Raw genomic sequence first — 16011 nt, 5'->3', positions numbered from 1 at the left:
CGATAAAGGGAACTTACATCCTGATCATCGATCAATCATATGGTGCTCGGACAGTCCCGAATTCACGGTCCATCATCCACGGAAATTTGAGTGATGTGCGTGCGTATCTAAGTAGAGCTCCCAATCAGAATGCTACTCTGTTGACGAAAATGCAAAGAAAAAAAACTTCACCTCGCCGATTGTGGATTCTCTGTGAGTAATTCAAGCCTCGAGGCACGGCACCCTGGATGTGAAGGATAGCATTACCTGGGGTTTGATAATCAGTATTCTCCCCCAGAAGTTTAATCTCGGAAGGACCATGCTTCAGTGATCATCAATACCAGTGAGTCACTCATCTCCCTGCAGGTCTCAAGGACAAAGTCCCATCATTGGATAGACACAGAACAGCGGCCAAACTAAGCCCGCATAACTAAGGCAACTGTGATTTCATTCAAAGTTTAGAGGTGATGGTCAGCAAACATGAAACGTCTGTCGGCTGAAGAAGAAATCATTGCATTTCTGAAAGGACAAGCTCAATATTAGTGTTGGACCAAATCAATCCGCAAATGCCCATCGCGTGTGAATAGACATTAACCCGAGAGCATTGGTTTGATGACTCACTATTAGGTACCGTAGGTCTAACAGATGCAGATCATGTGGCAGAAGTATGGCGCGGCGTGATACACGTTATACAGCAACATCGTCCAATCGAGTCATATTCAACACCCCCTTACCAAATCCACTCGCAACCACTTCAAACCCATTATCTTGCACATCCGCGAGGAATAGCTCGTGTTGATCTGCCATCCTTTCATTATTCCTCCGAATCTCCTGGATGACCCCATGTTGGCGTACGCAAAGCGGGCATTCGGTCTCGTGATCGAGCAGGCACCTATATTAAATGCACGTTAGCACTGACATCACGAGATAGCCAGACGAGAAGGTATGCTTTCGAGAAAAGAAATAGATCGGTTCAAATAATGAATACGTACCGTTGGTGATATGAATGGTTGCACATGAAATGGACACTGGGCAGGTCGAGCTGCCCGCTGCACTGAGAACAGCGCGTCACACTAAACACTTTTGCATGCATCGGGTCCTCTAGTTCAGCCACTTGCTTCAACTTCGCATTCGTCTCCAGCCGGTAGGAATTAATCAGTTGTTGGTCCTGTCGCGAAAAACCATCAGCACGAAAATGAGAAAGAAATGTAAAGAAATTACTGTCTGCACTTCTTCCCTTGCCTCCTTGATGCGTCCCATCAGCCAATCCTTAACAAGTCCTACGCTCGCTACTCCATTCCTACTCAGGATCTGGACTACACCAAGCGGAGGTATTGTCCGCTCCTTCTCGATATGTTCCAGAATCATCTCCACATCCGCCTGGTGCCGCGTGAGTAGCTCTGGTGTGCTTGTCAAGAAGCGCAGCACTAGCTCATAGAGGTGCGGGTGCGTTGGACCATATCGTACAAGGGCCTGTACGACTTCGGTGGACGCGGATGAGTCGGAAGGCGGTGCGTTGTGCTTGTCCATCCAAAACCGTAAAACGTCCTCATACATCCCTAGCTTCTCCCAGAGTATAACCAGACCTCGGGTATAGCTATAGCTGCTGCAGAGAATCAGCGCATGTGTCTTATCGCACGGTAAGGAGTCGCTCGTCAGAATTTTGATTGCCTTGTCCTGTTGTTCTGGAGAGCCTCCGTCAAGGTAGAGCTCAAGCAACGTGTTCCAAACTGCTGCCTGATTGCGTTTCTCTGAGTCTTCGTCTTCGTTTTCGTCCGAACTGGCATTTGGAAGGGAGGATGGGAGAGAGGAGAGCGACTGTCCCCATCGACGTGCGGCTACGCTTTCTAGGAAACGGACAAAATATGATGGGTGATCAACAAAATGCGCGAAGTAGAGTGTAGGCGAAGGCCGTTTCTCTTCAGATGGTGTTGGTGCGCTGGGCTGCGTTGCTTGAGGTTCCGTAGGTTCCTCCTCTTCGTCCGCTTTGGATTCCTCAACTTTGTCTTCAGGCGCGGGTGTACGAGAGAGGGCAAGGTACGAGAGGTACGATGGGGCGTTTGCCGGTGTGCTCGACTGTTGTGGGGTGGTGTCCTCTGCCTCGGGTATGATGAGGGGACCAGAAACGGTGCAAAGATCGATGAGAAGCTGCGTCGTCTCCTCTGGGAGATTATCTAGCATAGCGCGTCCGTACCTTGCGAGGTTACTTTCCGCCTGTGTAGATATATTAGCCTCACATAGGAAAAAAAATCCAAACAGAAAAAACGAGGATTGGACTTACCGCGGCTGCTCCCAAGTGTCTCAAATACGTCAATGCCTCCCCGTACTTCCCAGCGTCCTCGATCATAACCCTCAGATACTCCTCGTGTCGGTTGTAGCGCTTTGCAAGGTAGCTGGCATGATCAAAGTACCCTGCCTGCCTGCACACCCGGATAGCAGTGTCCAGGTCGAATGGAAGGTCGCCGTTCGACTCTGTCGCACCAGAGCGTCGAGACTCTGTTTTAATGAAGTTGTCCAAGCGTGTAACGTCTTTGAGTTTGGTGTAGGTATTAAGCAGAAGAGTAGTATGGTCAGCATTTGCAAGGCCAAGGGCATGCAGCTCTTGCAGATAGGTAACGAGATTGTGTATACGCTGAGCGTCCAGGAACTGTGCCACGATTGTCAGACCTGTCGTGTTAAAAAAAAATACGAATAACTGACTTTTCTAACAACGTAGCTCGGTTTCACCCACCCTATCGTCTTCAGGTAGCACGCCATCGCGCCATCCCAATCTCCTTTCGTGTAGAGGTAGTCACCGTGCTGACGGTGAATATCAGCTACGTAGCTCTCGTCGAGGTGTTGTGTCTGCGCGAGACTCAGTGCAAGTGGGTATAGAGCCTTTGCGTACAACATGGAGAGTTTTGCAGAGGTGGATTTCTCGGCAAGGCGAGTCAGCTAAACAAGGGCAGCGACGTCAGATTAACAAACAACATACTATCCTGAACATTGCTGGGACGCACCTGCCCATCATTTGTGAGGATGTAGATATTCCCCCACTCCGAGATCACCTCTCTGATACCCTCAGCAAACATCCCGGTATATCCAACTACCTTATTCTCCATGTCAAACACGGTCACCCTCGACGCATCACCGTCTCCACCTGCCGCTTGCGCCGCAAGCTTTCGCGTCGTTGCAACTGTTGTGGGTGGTGAAACAACTATCACATAGTTAAGGTGGGTGTGGATCGACGACTTGTAGCCTGCGAAAGAGTAACATCACTTCCCAGTACTTAGACTCGTATCAATCCACTCACCCTCATAAGCATATGGCGGCTCCCTCCCCTGTAAACCATACGCATATACTGCCTCGTCTCTCGCAAGCACGATCTTCTCGGCGCGCCAATCCATGACCGCACATCCTAGTCCACATCCAATATCATCCAGCAATAGGCTAGATCCTCCGCTCCCTTTTCCGGACACATGGTACAAGTATACCGAGTTTGTAGTCACAATGAAAAGATGCAAGTTGTTATCCTTAGCATCGGCATTGGTGGGACTCGGAAGTTCTCGGAAACCGAGACCAGTGATAGGTTCAGGGGATGATTCATGGATGGTGCGTGTCTTAGGCAGTGCAGTCAGGGATGCTGCGGGAGATAGTGACTGGTCCAAGTGCCTGTAAAGTAATACCGTCCCGTCGGCCAATCCGATGGCAAGGAAAGACAGTGCAGAAGAAAGTGCAAAACAAGAGACCTAAATTACAAGTTCACAGAACGAAAGCAGAACATAGTGAGCCACTCACCGGATGAGGCTTATTGCTAGGCTGGATCTTGGAAGATCTCAACAACAATGGCGCTTGGTCTCTCTTGTCCGTCTTCTCAAGATCCCAAATCTTCAACAAACTACCCCGTACTGCATCCTCCTCCCCAATTGTCACCAACACACCCTTCCTCTCTGCCATGTGTATTACTCGTCCTCCCACATGTGCGACCCAACTCGTTGTCGATACGAACTCCTTGTTGAGAATGTGTATGCTGCCGTGAATATCCGCAGCGAGCAGCCCAGCACTGGAGGAGACGACAGTTGAGATTTCTGAAGCGTTTTTGAAAATCTCGGGTGAGCTAGCAAGGTCGTGGGCGTCCTTCACAGGATGAACATCAAAAAACGCAAATTGTCGAAGCTGAAGGGGTCTAGTGACTGAGGGCGACTACGAAATCTGACAGTGGCCAACATACCGCAGTAGCAGCTACACCAGTCGTATTTGCCATGGAGCTTACCACGAAAATTGATTGCTGCAGTCTGTGAGGGGGGAATAATATTGAAACAACGCTGGAAGTCTGGAACCTTTCCTGCTTTGAGTACTAGGTGAGAGTGCTGAAATGATGTATTGTAGTCAGGAACAATGGACCATAATGTTACAACTATATACACTACTACATAGTAGGACTAAATACTGATGTGCGTCATTCAAGGCTGGTGTAGTATATTATGTATCACTACTCTACAGAAATAGCTACGATCTGGGAGTCTATTGAGGAAATCTGTGTGGGAGTAGCAGGAGTGAGCGTTAAGGTATGAGATATCACGAACATTATATATCGTACAGAGCATAAGACGGAGAACACAACATACAAAATGGCCATGTCACGGCATCACGAGTCGTATGAGAGAGTTAGGAGCTTTCTTGTGGCAGTTTCAGCTGCCCCTGTACAAATATCGAGACTTCCTTGGCCGAAGGCCTCTGTTCCGGCTTATCAAGCCAGCACTTCTGCATGAAATCCCATACAGCATCCGCAATAGGCGGAGTCACTGGTCGAGCAGGCTTCCGGCCTCTAAGTATCTGCACGGTAACTTGATGGTCACTTCGAAATTCAGAATACGGAACTTTTCCTGTAAAGACCTGCAAGGAGAATCATAATTACATTGCATGGTGTCAAGATCCACCCACAAACCTGCAACATGATGCACCCGAAAGAATAGATGTCTGATGCCAATTGGGGCGAACTTATTGATTCGTCATCTTCCGGGACTTGAAAGTTTTCAGGTGCAGCCCATCGCACATTGCTTCTGATATATGACGTGCCATGGAGCTCGGCACAAAAAATGAGAATTCCATGGTCAGCCACGAAGGCATTGCCGTTCTCATCAACGAGAATGTTGTTCTGAACCACGTCAATAATTTCTTCGATGAAGAAAGTATCTGTGGTACTTACGCCGGTGAGATCACCGTGTACTATATTTTCGGAATGCACTAATATTCATGTTAGCTTTCGCCGAATACTGACGTTTGTCGCATACAGTACTGAAGAGCTGAAGCGACATCTTTGAGCTGTAACAGCAAATACTAAGATGCGAACCATACCACGAAAAAACACCCACGATTTGGAGCATTCGAGTGAGAGTAAGTTGCTGGAAATCACGCTCGAGAAGTACGGTAAGTGAGCCTTTGTGCATCCATGGGGAGACGATAGCAGGCAGCAGACCGAACCCTTGAGTTATTCCCAGGAAAGGTAACAGATTGGCGTGTTCTAGCTGAGTGTTCCGCTGTAAGTTATGTTCCAGCCTCTGAAGTGTCGTACATTAGCAAATAAACACATGGTACCCGTGCGCGGAGCGACCCGAACCTCGGTAATTTGTGTCTTGCAACGGTCATTCGGAATTTCAAGTCGCAAACACTTTACTGCAACCTGTCAAACAGGAAGACGGTCAGTCATGGGCGCATATTAACTTGAAGGAGCTACTCACCTCTACCGTGATTTGAGGGTGCTTATGTATGCACTTCCAGACATCCCCAAAGCTGCCTTGTGCGACAGGGTATCGGGATGATTCCTTGCTTATTTGCTCAGTAAGGTCGGGCAGACTAACAATCCGTAGATACTCAGTAAAAATTGCGAGATTCAAATGCACAAAAAAACAAACTCAATATTTGCATTCTTGTGATATATTGTTTCGACGTTCACTTTTTGTGCCGACTTCAAACGAAGCCTTGCAAAGCTGGCAGGTAGCAAGCGTATCCCCCACTTCTTCAGCCAGGCTAGAAATCGAGCGAGAAATTCCGAGACTTTCATGGATGATATCTAATGGAGAAAAATGTGGGATAATATAGTAGTGGTGGTAGCCTATGAGAGAGTCAACGGGACGGAATCTTGATGAAGCCTACAGTTGTGAAAGCCTGCCCGGGTGACAGGCACGCTTGGTCCTTGGATTTGGAGTAATATGACGACCTGTTGATGGGCCTGCAATGTGACGACTCCAAGTGTTTATCGATTATCATCTAGCTAGATATAGTGCCAACGGGCATATTAGGACATGCCATTATATAGGCGTAGTAGGTTGAGAGAACCAAACTTGAAAAGGAAATCGTATAATTATGACCTCGGCGGCCTATTCCCTTCACCCAGACTGCTTCTTCAACGATAGCCATTTCCCAGGGACACTTCAACATCGCGGGCAGAGTGGGTTCAGGGATTTGCCATTCCCAGTAGTGTTCTGAAATTCGTGATGCTAAGCTACTTATCATGCATTGCTCTATGATACGACCTTTGTCCAATCATCAAATTAATACATGTAAGTCAAGTACCTTGCGCCCTTGATTCAAGGTACAACTATATATATAACATCAAACGTTGCAGATAGGCGTCGGACCGTGTCAAATCGTAATAAACACGCTGTGATATCATGACATGTCAATCAGACACCCATGTACTTGCTAGCTTTAATGTAGTGAGCCGAAGAAGTGAATGTTCCAACCCTAAGCTGCAGGCAACGCCAGGTGATCAAATAATCTTGTTATGCCCACGATTGAACGTAACTTTGGTGGTGGGCAACGCCCGCCAACAAAGTGTGACACTTATATAAGCCGAATTCCCCTAAGTCCGCGAAAATCGTGGCACAACTGCAAGAATTACAATTTCAACTGTTGGAAATCAATCCGTCAACATAGTTGTATAGATATCCTTTTTGTTTGGTGTCGCGTTCATTACTTTCAACGTACTTACTACATATGGTAACTCTGCTCAAGATACATTCGTTCGTCTCATTTTCCCTTCTTCCCCCAGTCTGTCCCAGGCCTCAGTGTCATATTGATGCAACATTTTGCTGCAGTTGCAAGGGATCCAGTGATGCAACAGTGCAGCGTGGATCCTCGGATAGCACTGATGCATTGCGGGTAGGAAAAGCTCCCGGCTCATTGCTTTCCCAGCTGGTCACGCAATTACTTATAGCACGCACATACACTCGGATCATTCTTCCTTTCTCCCTTATTTATCACTGCTTATATTCTGCCAGTCTGAGTTATGCTGTTCTGTTCTGTCCCATGCACAATGCACATACACTTGTATCATTCTTTCTTTCTCCCTTACTTATCACTGCTTGTATTCTGTAAGTCCGAGTCACGTTGTTCTGTTCCGTCTCATGCACATATACTCGTATAATTCTTCCTTTCTCCCTTACTTATCACTGCTTATATTCTGCAAGTCCGGGTCACACTGTTCTATTCCGTCTCGAGTCTGATCTTCCACATTAGTGCTGCTGCGGTCCGGTTCCGAACTGTGGTTCGAACCTGACCAATGGTCAGGTTCGTCCATGGTTCAGTCCACAGTTTCCCATTTTGGACGGACCAAACCAAAATGAGGTTCATGGTCTGTGGTTCCTGGGATGGTTCGAACATGGGTTTGGACCTTCCCGAACTGTTCCGAACCCTGAACCTGAAGCTTCCTCAAGTGTGACATATCGGTGAGGCTGGTCACTCATCTTCCCAACTCATGGGCATGACTTCTTGGATCCTCGACATCTTTAACTTTCGATTCTGTCCGGAGACTCGCATTTTGTGCTCCCAGTTGTCCAATCAAGTTCAAGGTACCAATTAACCATCAATGAAGCTCAATAAACTGACTGATATATTACTTTGATATATTTTGTAGGATCCTCCAATGCACATGGTGGAGACTGGCTGGTAGTTCTGTCCACACATAAAAGGAGCAATGTCTACCAGGTGAGTGATATCTTCCTCTCATAATGTCTGGATCTGACGCTTGTGCCCTCAATGCTGACGGTTCTCTTAAGGATGCCAAGGATATTGTATTTTACAATGATCCTGATGATACTGTCCCTCTTCCACCCTCTGCCAAGTCTGCGCCACCCTCTGCCAAATCTGCGGCTGCCCCCACAGATGCCTTCTTGGTGTTACTGAAGGCTGGATGCAAACCAGCACCACTTACTGCGGGTGCTCAACACTCCATTCATACCTCTAAGTTCTCTGCTCGCCTCCGTGATGCCGACAATGCTTGTTCTAACCAAGTGTCCAGCTTGACAAGCCGCAAACATGCACGTGCCTTATCTAGTACTACTACTGAGCCACCAGTTACAAAAAAAGTGGTCTTGCAGCTCTCAGCTCCGTTATCTGACGATGATGACTCTCATGTCACTGGTGCTGAGTCTGCCAACACGGATCATGATACCGACACCAATGATGCACCTGCTGAAGACCAACCTGAAGATGAAGATGAACAAGCCGAACCTGAAGATGCCACCATCCGAACCACTCTGTCAAAGAGTGAGGCAGTGCTGGTGAAGTCATAAGCAAGTACACCTTTCAGGGTGGTATCTCTACACTATGCACCCATATTAGTCGGTAAGTTTATGTCTTCAGTCTCTTGAACAAATAATTACGGATATCTATGGTCATAAAAATCACTTCCAACTGTACAAACACGCTGTGAAGCTGCGGGCATCACAATGCACCCTTGAGTGGTTCCCACTGGCGAAGCTCAATGTCTGTGAGTTACACTCGCACATCATGTATTGTGTTGTTGCTGATTCATACGTAGTTCAAGGCAATCCACCCTCGACAGCAACCTTGTTCCAAAACTGCCCATGTTTAGCAAGGCTGGCCTCCTTGAGTACATAATGGAACTTATTGCCACTGAAGATGAAGCATTACAGCTTGTTGACAAACCAGCTTTCTGCAAGCTGCTCTGCTATGTCCGCCCTGCCCTTGTTGAGGGTGATATCCCTCACCGCACTAAGCTTACAGAGAGCATCAAAGCCCACGCACTAACTGTAGTTGATGTCATTAATGAATATCTTGCGAAAGTGACAGTCAGGTCTCAATGACTTTTGACTCCTGGACTTCTATCATCGGCGACCCTTTCTTCAGCATTACTGGCCATTATATCTGGAGCCTGGATGATAAACCCCAGCAATGGGAATTACGCCATGAGCAACTCAGTTTTGACCACATCGAGGGCAATCACAGTGGACAGAATACTGTGCGCTTAATTATTGATGCCATTGACACATACAAACTATGAGATAAGGTAAAGTCTAGTCTTTAGTCTACATAATCTGCGCTGAAGCCAGTTTAGGTTGGGTGGATGACCTCTGATAATGCCACCAACAACGACACTGCCTATGAAAGAAGTTGGACATCAAATCGATCCCGAGGGTACCTGTTGGGCACCTGATGCATGTCGCATCAGGTGCCAGGAACATATTCTGAACCTTGCTGCTCGACACTTTGTTGATGGAGTTTCGCCCACTCCACAAGCTGCTCTGATGTGAAAGATTCACTGAGGTGCTTGATGATGGCAATGACACCGAACTCGACACTTTGACTCAAGAGCTTTCTTCCATGGAAGTCGGTGATGATGATGATGATACCTCATTCGATGCTGGTGATTCACTCAGTAAAGCTCTCGCACTCATTGAGCAGGTATGTACTCTTGTTATTAGCCTATGCTTGTTGATAATCAAGATTTTCAGATCCGAAAGTCGCCTCAAGCTTGCACATTTTTCCAAAAGGCCTGCCAGGAGGAGAATGTACCTCAACTGGAGTTGTTGCAGTGGGTCAGAACTCGCTGGGCTTTGTTATATAAATGCCTGGACCGCATGTTAATATTACGTCGCAGTGAGTTTTTTCTTTCAATGTTTGAAAATGGCCTGATGTATATATTCAAATAGGCTGTGAATCATTTCATGAACCTCGCGGATGAAAGCAAAGAAGTGCCGAACTCTTTGCAACAAGTCTTACGACGACTTTAAGCTTGACCAGGGCGATTGGAAACACCTTGTGCTCATTCATCAAGTCCTCAAGGAACCGGCAACTGCTCAGCAATCATTCTCATCAGCAAAGCACCCAACTGCATGGCGCACAATCCCTACACTGGAGTGCCTCGCCAATTGATGGAAATCCATGGCAGCTGATGTGCAATATGCATTGATCGCCGATGCAATTAAGCAGCGACTCAAGAACGTTGACAAGTACTTCAAGAAATTGAGTGAATGCGACGTGTATTTCATTTGTCTTGGTGCAGTAGTTATTTTTCTATGACTCGTGCATAGTATCTAATATAGTTTAAGTTCTTGATCTGAACTATAAGCTCGTGTACATTGAAGGTCAGTGGCATGCTCGAGATGTCGCAGCTGGCAGGGCTTGCTTGGAGGCTGTGTTAAGTACTCGTCTACACTGTTTGTTCCCCCTTTGATCTCATTTTACAGTTCAATAAATATTATACACTGCCGAGTCAGGAAGCTACTGAAGACCAATCTGCTCCGCCAACGAAACCTGCACACAAGCAGTATGGTGATAATTGGATGCGTGAGGCTATCAAGACATGACAAACAAGGGACCATCTCACTCACAATCCTTGGCAAGAGCTCACCGCTTACTTGTCTTTGGTGCTAGAGTACACTGATAACATTGTTGTCTGCTGGGGGGTGAGTCCATTTTTTGACTCATTTTTTCGCTACTTAACTGTTTCTTAGCTTCACTCACTGCAATACCCTACACTTGCACGCATTGCACACGACTACTTACCCATTCAAGGCAGCGCTGTTCCCTCTGAACAAGCATTCTCAAGTGGAGGAATCACTTCGACTGTGTGACGCAATGCACTTGCAACCTCCACATTCAGCACATTACAACTGTTGAAGGGAGCATACAGGAACGGGCAGCCTTGCTGCTGCAGTAGAGGCTGAGGGACATGCAGCTTCATTGGATATGTAGATACCAGTACAAGTATTTCGACTTTGTTTTTTTTGCTGGCTATAAAAAACATTGGGTCTGGTTTGTGTTCAAACTGAGAAAAAAACTGAACCTGACCACTGTGAACTGTCCGCAAAGGTTTGGTCCAAGGTTCGTCAATAAAGGTAGAACTGGACCAAGGTCCGGTTCTCGGTTCTTGTCCAACTGCCTCTGAACCTGACCAAACTGGACTGCGGCAGCACTATTCCACATAATGCAGGCTGATTACTTAGTGTGCGTATATATTCATATCATTATTCATTTCTCCCTTATCCCTGCTTGTATTCTGCAAGTTGGAGTCATAGTCATGCTGTCCTGTTCCGTCTCGAGTCTGACCTTAGGTTTTTGTTCTTGGCAAGCTTTCACAATGCAAGAATAATTTCGTTCACTAAGTATAGACAGGACAAAGGTCTAGGGACCACATCTATTACATCTCTATAGCATGAAAATTTATGATCAGAGCACAGATCAAACAGAGAAGAGAACTTCATGGATCCAACATAAAGCCAGTCTGCTCATGCCCTTGTTTAGTCGTTTCCTGTTTCTGTTAGCAAGTGAGAATAGAGCAAGATTTTTCAAACATACTTTGTTGGAATAACACACTCTGCAGTCGAGTCAGCAGTACACTTCAATGATGTTCCCCCAACCTCCTCCAAAGCACTTGGATTTTCCTTGCTACCAATACCAACAAATGTCAGGCCATCTGACCCGATTGAGTCAGCAATATCACTCCACCTGGATTTGATTGGAATGTGCTTCAATACATGTGCCACTCCAATCTGATTTGCAGTATCTTTTTGCGTGACATTATTGATAGTAAGTGAATTACCCAACATGTTACCTTCATCTGCAGCAATGTGCGTCGTTTCCGTTACTGCGCTGGACTTGGCACTAATAGGAGTTGCCTTGGGTTTCAATTTTGGTTTGGGTTTGGCCTTGGGTTTGGCAGTTTTTGCAAGCGCAACCACAGGAGTAGAATTGACCAGGGGAGCGAGTTTGACTGTAGTGGGTGCAGCTGTAACAGTGGGAGTGTCTGCAATGACTTCAGCGGCGGATGGAGGCTTGTTGGTGTGTGCTGTGAGAGACTTGGTCATAGGAAGTTTCGACTTGGACTTGGACTTGCGCTTGGACTTAGCATGTCCAGTACCAGCCTGCAAATTGGGAACTTCGGGAGGTTGGATGGTCTCAGTCAGAGAAGGGGGGTTCGCAGCTGGAAGAGTAGGAAGCTGATAAGCAAATTGAGGAAGGTCTTCATCGAGTTTAGGGCTCATGGTACTGTGCTCATCAGAGGTTGGGGAAGTCAACAAAGAAGACAGACTAGATGTCCCCCACCCTGTTGAATTAAGATCGGCATTGTTGAAATTCCACCCGTGCATGTTGTATTCTGCAGTAGCACCTTGCATAGCATCAGCAAGTGAGAATCCCGAAGAAGCCGGTGAGTCGAATGATGTATTCTGCACGGTATCAAAATATCCCATAGCTGTAAGATCGGGTTGTAAAAATTGGGCATCAAATGGTTCGATTGAGCCGAGAGGTGCACTAGCTTGAGGTACCATGACACTGTGCAAACCCAGTGACCAATCAGGATATTGGGACTGTATCAGAAAATCATCAGGTGACATAGTGGGAGTGATGGCATGTAAAGACTCTTACCTGAGAGTAGAATGCAGGTTGATTGGGTCCTGTGAGCTGAAGTGATGCATCAGCGAAGCCAGCCGGTGCCAGCGCCACAGTGCCTGCCATTGATGCATCAGGCATCTTATAAAGGGCGGGGTTATCCCAGTTCATGGTATCAGTACCTTGTTCGTTCTCATCTCTGCTTTCATACTTTTCACCGCTTTCATCCTCTTCACTGCTGCCATCCTCTTCACCACTGCCATCATCTTCGAGTTCCTCACTCCTGTTGCCATCTCCAACATCCATGGTAGCTGGCAGCAAGGGGTCATGTTTCTTCGTGGCTGACTTACAACTATACGTTGCTCTTCAACTTTATCTTCTCATTTTGTTTGCTCAACAGTCAGCGGCATGTCACTAGGGATGTCGGGGAACAGAATATTGCGCTCTGGCCATGTTTTGAACCAATATTTGTGTATGGCGGTGAGGCGATCTCAACCTGGCTGGGCTGATATGAAATATCTAAAAATGCTCAACCAGTATAAGTGAGTCTTGGCTCTGCCTAGCTGCTATACTTGCAGAATGCAAGAACGTTCGACCCTAAAGGGGACTGCTACTGAACACAGAACCAGATGAAAGAAAGACCCTTGTAGTGCGATGGATGCGCGAAAGCACAAGAAGAAAAGCAAAGTGAGCGCGAAGCGCGAGAGAGCGCACTAAGGTAAGCGTGAGCGTGGGAACGTGAGCGCTAAGGCGCGCGTTGTGCGGAAAATACCAGATAAGGAAACAGATAAGGAAGCGGATGTGCAAAGCGAGTGCAAATGCAGAGCGAGTGTTATAATGAGTGGGGATAAAGGTCTAGTATAGGCAGATAACGATAACCATTGGAAACACAAAGTGCGCCCAAGTGGTGACTACCACTTTAAAGTAAAACCCAATAGCGAGGTAAGTACAGCAAAGGGGAGTAATAATGATGGAGTAGTAAGTCAGCAAACTTTATACTATGGAAATCGCATCGGAAGCGGAAGGGATGGGAGCAATAAGCGCTATGAATATGTAATGACATGTAATAGCACTGCAATGCTTGTTACAAACCACGAGGCAAGGGATATGACGTACCAATGAGGTGGATGGACATAGAGGGACATTCCTGGATGATAGGCGATGCAGGGCGCTTAAGCGCGAGAAAGCGCGCAAGGTGCGCGTGTGGGAATGCTGCGCGTTGTGCAGGAAAGTACCGCGCCTATGGCGCGTTTCGTGGGAAAGCTGCGCGTTACGTGTAAAACGACTAGAGACATGATAGAAGTCGAATATAGCTGATGGTGCGAGTCGTGCATTGAAGGCCAATTGTCATGAGTTGTGAAAGGTGTGAAATGTGCCCATATGTGCCTGCAGAAACGCGAGTCTCTACAGCGGGCCAGAAGCAGGCGTAGTCCTTGTCCCTGGCGCTTTGCTGTATGTACTCTGGCAGTTGTTCTTGGAGCCATGCATACTGCACTTTGGTAGTCCACTGGGCTGCTGGCATCATTGTGCGCAAATATGAAGGATTACAGGGAAATAATTCCTGGATGAAGTAGACATCCATCCTTATAACATTTGCCAATCAATATCAAGTGAATAAAAAAAATTGAGCTATTTTAGCATTGACTTACCACATGGTCAAATCAGTAGAGGGCGGTATGGACGGAAACAATGATACCAGCACCAATCTGGGTTTCAGAATGACTAGTGATCAGGTAATGAGGGACGGCAATACAATCTGAGTGTCATAATACTACATACTGGGAGGTGTTAGCTGTGCCTGCACTAAGATTGATGTCGACTTCATATTGCCTCCAGTGGATCTCAAGATGACATTGGTAGACTGATGGCTGTCGTTGCTGAGTGCACTGTTAGCCCATTGTTATAGTTCATGCAATCATGTAGACAAACCTATAGAGATAATGGAATGCGACTTGAACCAACGATAAGTGTTTGGACAGGGTGTCATGGCAGTGGTAAGTATACAATGTTGGATCAATTGACCAGAGACTCACCTAAACATGGAGAAATGAACACCAAAACTTTGTGAGTGTTCCAGGAAACTCAAGACTAGAAGAATATTTGAAACCAACGAGAAACAAGTATTGCACTGTGAAGAAGTGTTGCAACAAGATCATCAATCTGTAACAGTCATATCGAAATCTAGAGACTGACCTGAATGACAACAAGAAAGTAACCCAAGTCATTGGCAAGTGATCAGTTTCAACGTGTGATGTGCATGCGTGATAGCCTAGTTAACGTCAAGTTGATGTGCGTGCACAATTGCCTACCTAGTAGTAGTTAATGTCAAGTTAGCGAGTGGCAGTGTGATCAGTTTGCAGCAGTGAGACTCACATAGCGCTGGATCTGTTCAACTACTAGTTCTACACTCATAAAACTTACTCACTCGCACAATTGCTAGTGCCTGCAGTGTTGTAGTTGTTGAATCATTGATCTGATTGTGTAGTACTAATATTTCTACAATACAAGAGTGTATGTGATCAAAGGAGTGTGTGTGTTTCGTCCAAGTCTGTGTGAGTGAGTTTCAATTGAACAGAATCAGTGTCATACCATAGTGCCACATAATTTGATCTTGTACAAGGTAGAACCCCAACATACATGCTCTGAATAATTAGCTACAGCTATATCATTGATTTTGAGTGAGATGTGATTGGTGATCATTGGATATCAAGTAATTAGTAGTAAATCTCCCAAAGTCAATGCAACCATGACAGCTGCTTCAAGCCTTCAACTTGTTCTAAACTTGGTTACTACTACATCATGGGTCAACCTCGGCTGTACCACACATCAAAATCAAGGCTGCTCATTCTTACCACAAGAAATAATCACACCTGTGGTGAGCTGTACATTACTGATAGCTACTAGAACTCTACATTTGATTATCATTGGGCAGGAAGACCTCACAAGTGCCAAAGCTGCACTTGCAGACATTCAATTGGCGGATCCTCACGAAGACTTTTAGATGTCCCCTCAAGGATCTACTAGACTCATCTTAGCACTGAAGAACTCGCTCATACATGTCATGGTCAACCCTCAGGATATGCTGGAAGGTCATACATACACGTGGTGGGCTATTATACCGCAGATTACTTGTGATATCACCGTCTTGCAGTTATGATAATACATTCAATTGGCGGATCCTCACGAAGACTTTTAGATGTCCCCTCAAGGATCTAGCCTCATCTTAGCACCGGAGGACTTGCTCATACATGTCATGGTTGACCCTTGGGATATGCTGGAAGGTTATACATGCAGTGAGCTATTATACTTGTGATATCACCATCTCACAGTCATGATAATGATGCAATGTTAGTGATGCATCAATCATGTAATATTCAATGCTGACACCGGTAATTGTAAGCACCAAAACTTAATATC

General features: G+C 46.3%; 5 protein-coding genes across 5 annotated transcripts; 1 reads left to right on the top strand and 4 right to left on the bottom strand.

Moving 5' to 3' along the window:
* Positions 1 to 402: 402 nt before the first annotated feature.
* On the bottom strand, positions 403 to 4413 carry DFJ58DRAFT_789504 (uncharacterized protein). The gene is given in 9 exon segments (XM_041390217.1): positions 403 to 871; positions 972 to 1147; positions 1201 to 2193; positions 2261 to 2626; positions 2680 to 2913; positions 2979 to 3217; positions 3272 to 3707; positions 3757 to 4259; positions 4274 to 4413. 8 exon segments carry the CDS (start codon positions 3913 to 3915, stop codon positions 667 to 669), a joined length of 2808 nt encoding a protein of 935 aa, XP_041243658.1. The 5' UTR covers positions 3916 to 4259; positions 4274 to 4413; the 3' UTR covers positions 403 to 666.
* A 213-nt stretch (positions 4414 to 4626) lies between these two features.
* Positions 4627 to 6022, bottom strand: DFJ58DRAFT_728186 (kinase-like domain-containing protein; the record flags this gene model as incomplete). The annotated part of the gene is made up of 8 exons (XM_041385563.1): positions 4627 to 4854; positions 4907 to 5116; positions 5168 to 5205; positions 5253 to 5283; positions 5334 to 5519; positions 5579 to 5641; positions 5700 to 5814; positions 5874 to 6022. 8 exons carry the CDS (start codon positions 6020 to 6022, stop codon positions 4627 to 4629), a joined length of 1020 nt encoding a protein of 339 aa, XP_041243657.1.
* Positions 6023 to 7970: 1948 nt separating this feature from the next.
* DFJ58DRAFT_728185 (uncharacterized protein) lies at positions 7971 to 8534 on the top strand (the record flags this gene model as incomplete). Its single annotated transcript, XM_041385562.1, has 1 exon — positions 7971 to 8534. One exon carries the CDS (start codon positions 7971 to 7973, stop codon positions 8532 to 8534), a length of 564 nt encoding a protein of 187 aa, XP_041243656.1.
* A 2911-nt stretch (positions 8535 to 11445) lies between these two features.
* Positions 11446 to 12900, bottom strand: DFJ58DRAFT_841624 (uncharacterized protein; the record flags this gene model as incomplete). The annotated part of the gene is made up of 3 exons (XM_041392731.1): positions 11446 to 11521; positions 11563 to 12572; positions 12631 to 12900. 3 exons carry the CDS (start codon positions 12898 to 12900, stop codon positions 11446 to 11448), a joined length of 1356 nt encoding a protein of 451 aa, XP_041243655.1.
* A 687-nt stretch (positions 12901 to 13587) lies between these two features.
* On the bottom strand, positions 13588 to 15229 carry DFJ58DRAFT_841623 (uncharacterized protein; the record flags this gene model as incomplete). Its single annotated transcript, XM_041392730.1, has 9 exons — positions 13588 to 13637; positions 13711 to 13834; positions 14003 to 14177; positions 14244 to 14316; positions 14374 to 14480; positions 14628 to 14722; positions 14968 to 14979; positions 15020 to 15090; positions 15184 to 15229. 9 exons carry the CDS (start codon positions 15227 to 15229, stop codon positions 13588 to 13590), a joined length of 753 nt encoding a protein of 250 aa, XP_041243654.1.
* Between the last annotated feature and the right edge of the window lie 782 nt (positions 15230 to 16011).

The sequence above is a fragment of the Suillus subalutaceus genome (assembly GCF_016647625.1).
Source record: "Suillus subalutaceus strain FC151 chromosome Unknown DFJ58scaffold_56, whole genome shotgun sequence".
Taxonomy (NCBI): Eukaryota; Fungi; Basidiomycota; class Agaricomycetes; order Boletales; family Suillaceae; genus Suillus; species Suillus subalutaceus.
Note: the sequence above shows the minus strand (reverse complement) of the source record. Positions and strands in the feature narration are given on the sequence as shown.

Excerpts from the sequence above, each read along its gene's own strand:
- DFJ58DRAFT_789504 (XM_041390217.1), bottom strand. The coding sequence starts at position 3,915 with ATGGCAGAGAGGAAGGGTGTGTTGGTGACAATTGGGGAGGAGGATGCA. Across the intron at positions 1,148-1,200 it reads CAAGGGAAGAAGTGCAGACA|GACCAACAACTGATTAATTC; the intron begins GTAATTTCTTTA and ends TTTTCGCGACAG. Across the intron at positions 872-971 it reads AACCATTCATATCACCAACG|GTGCCTGCTCGATCACGAGA; the intron begins GTACGTATTCAT and ends CATTTAATATAG.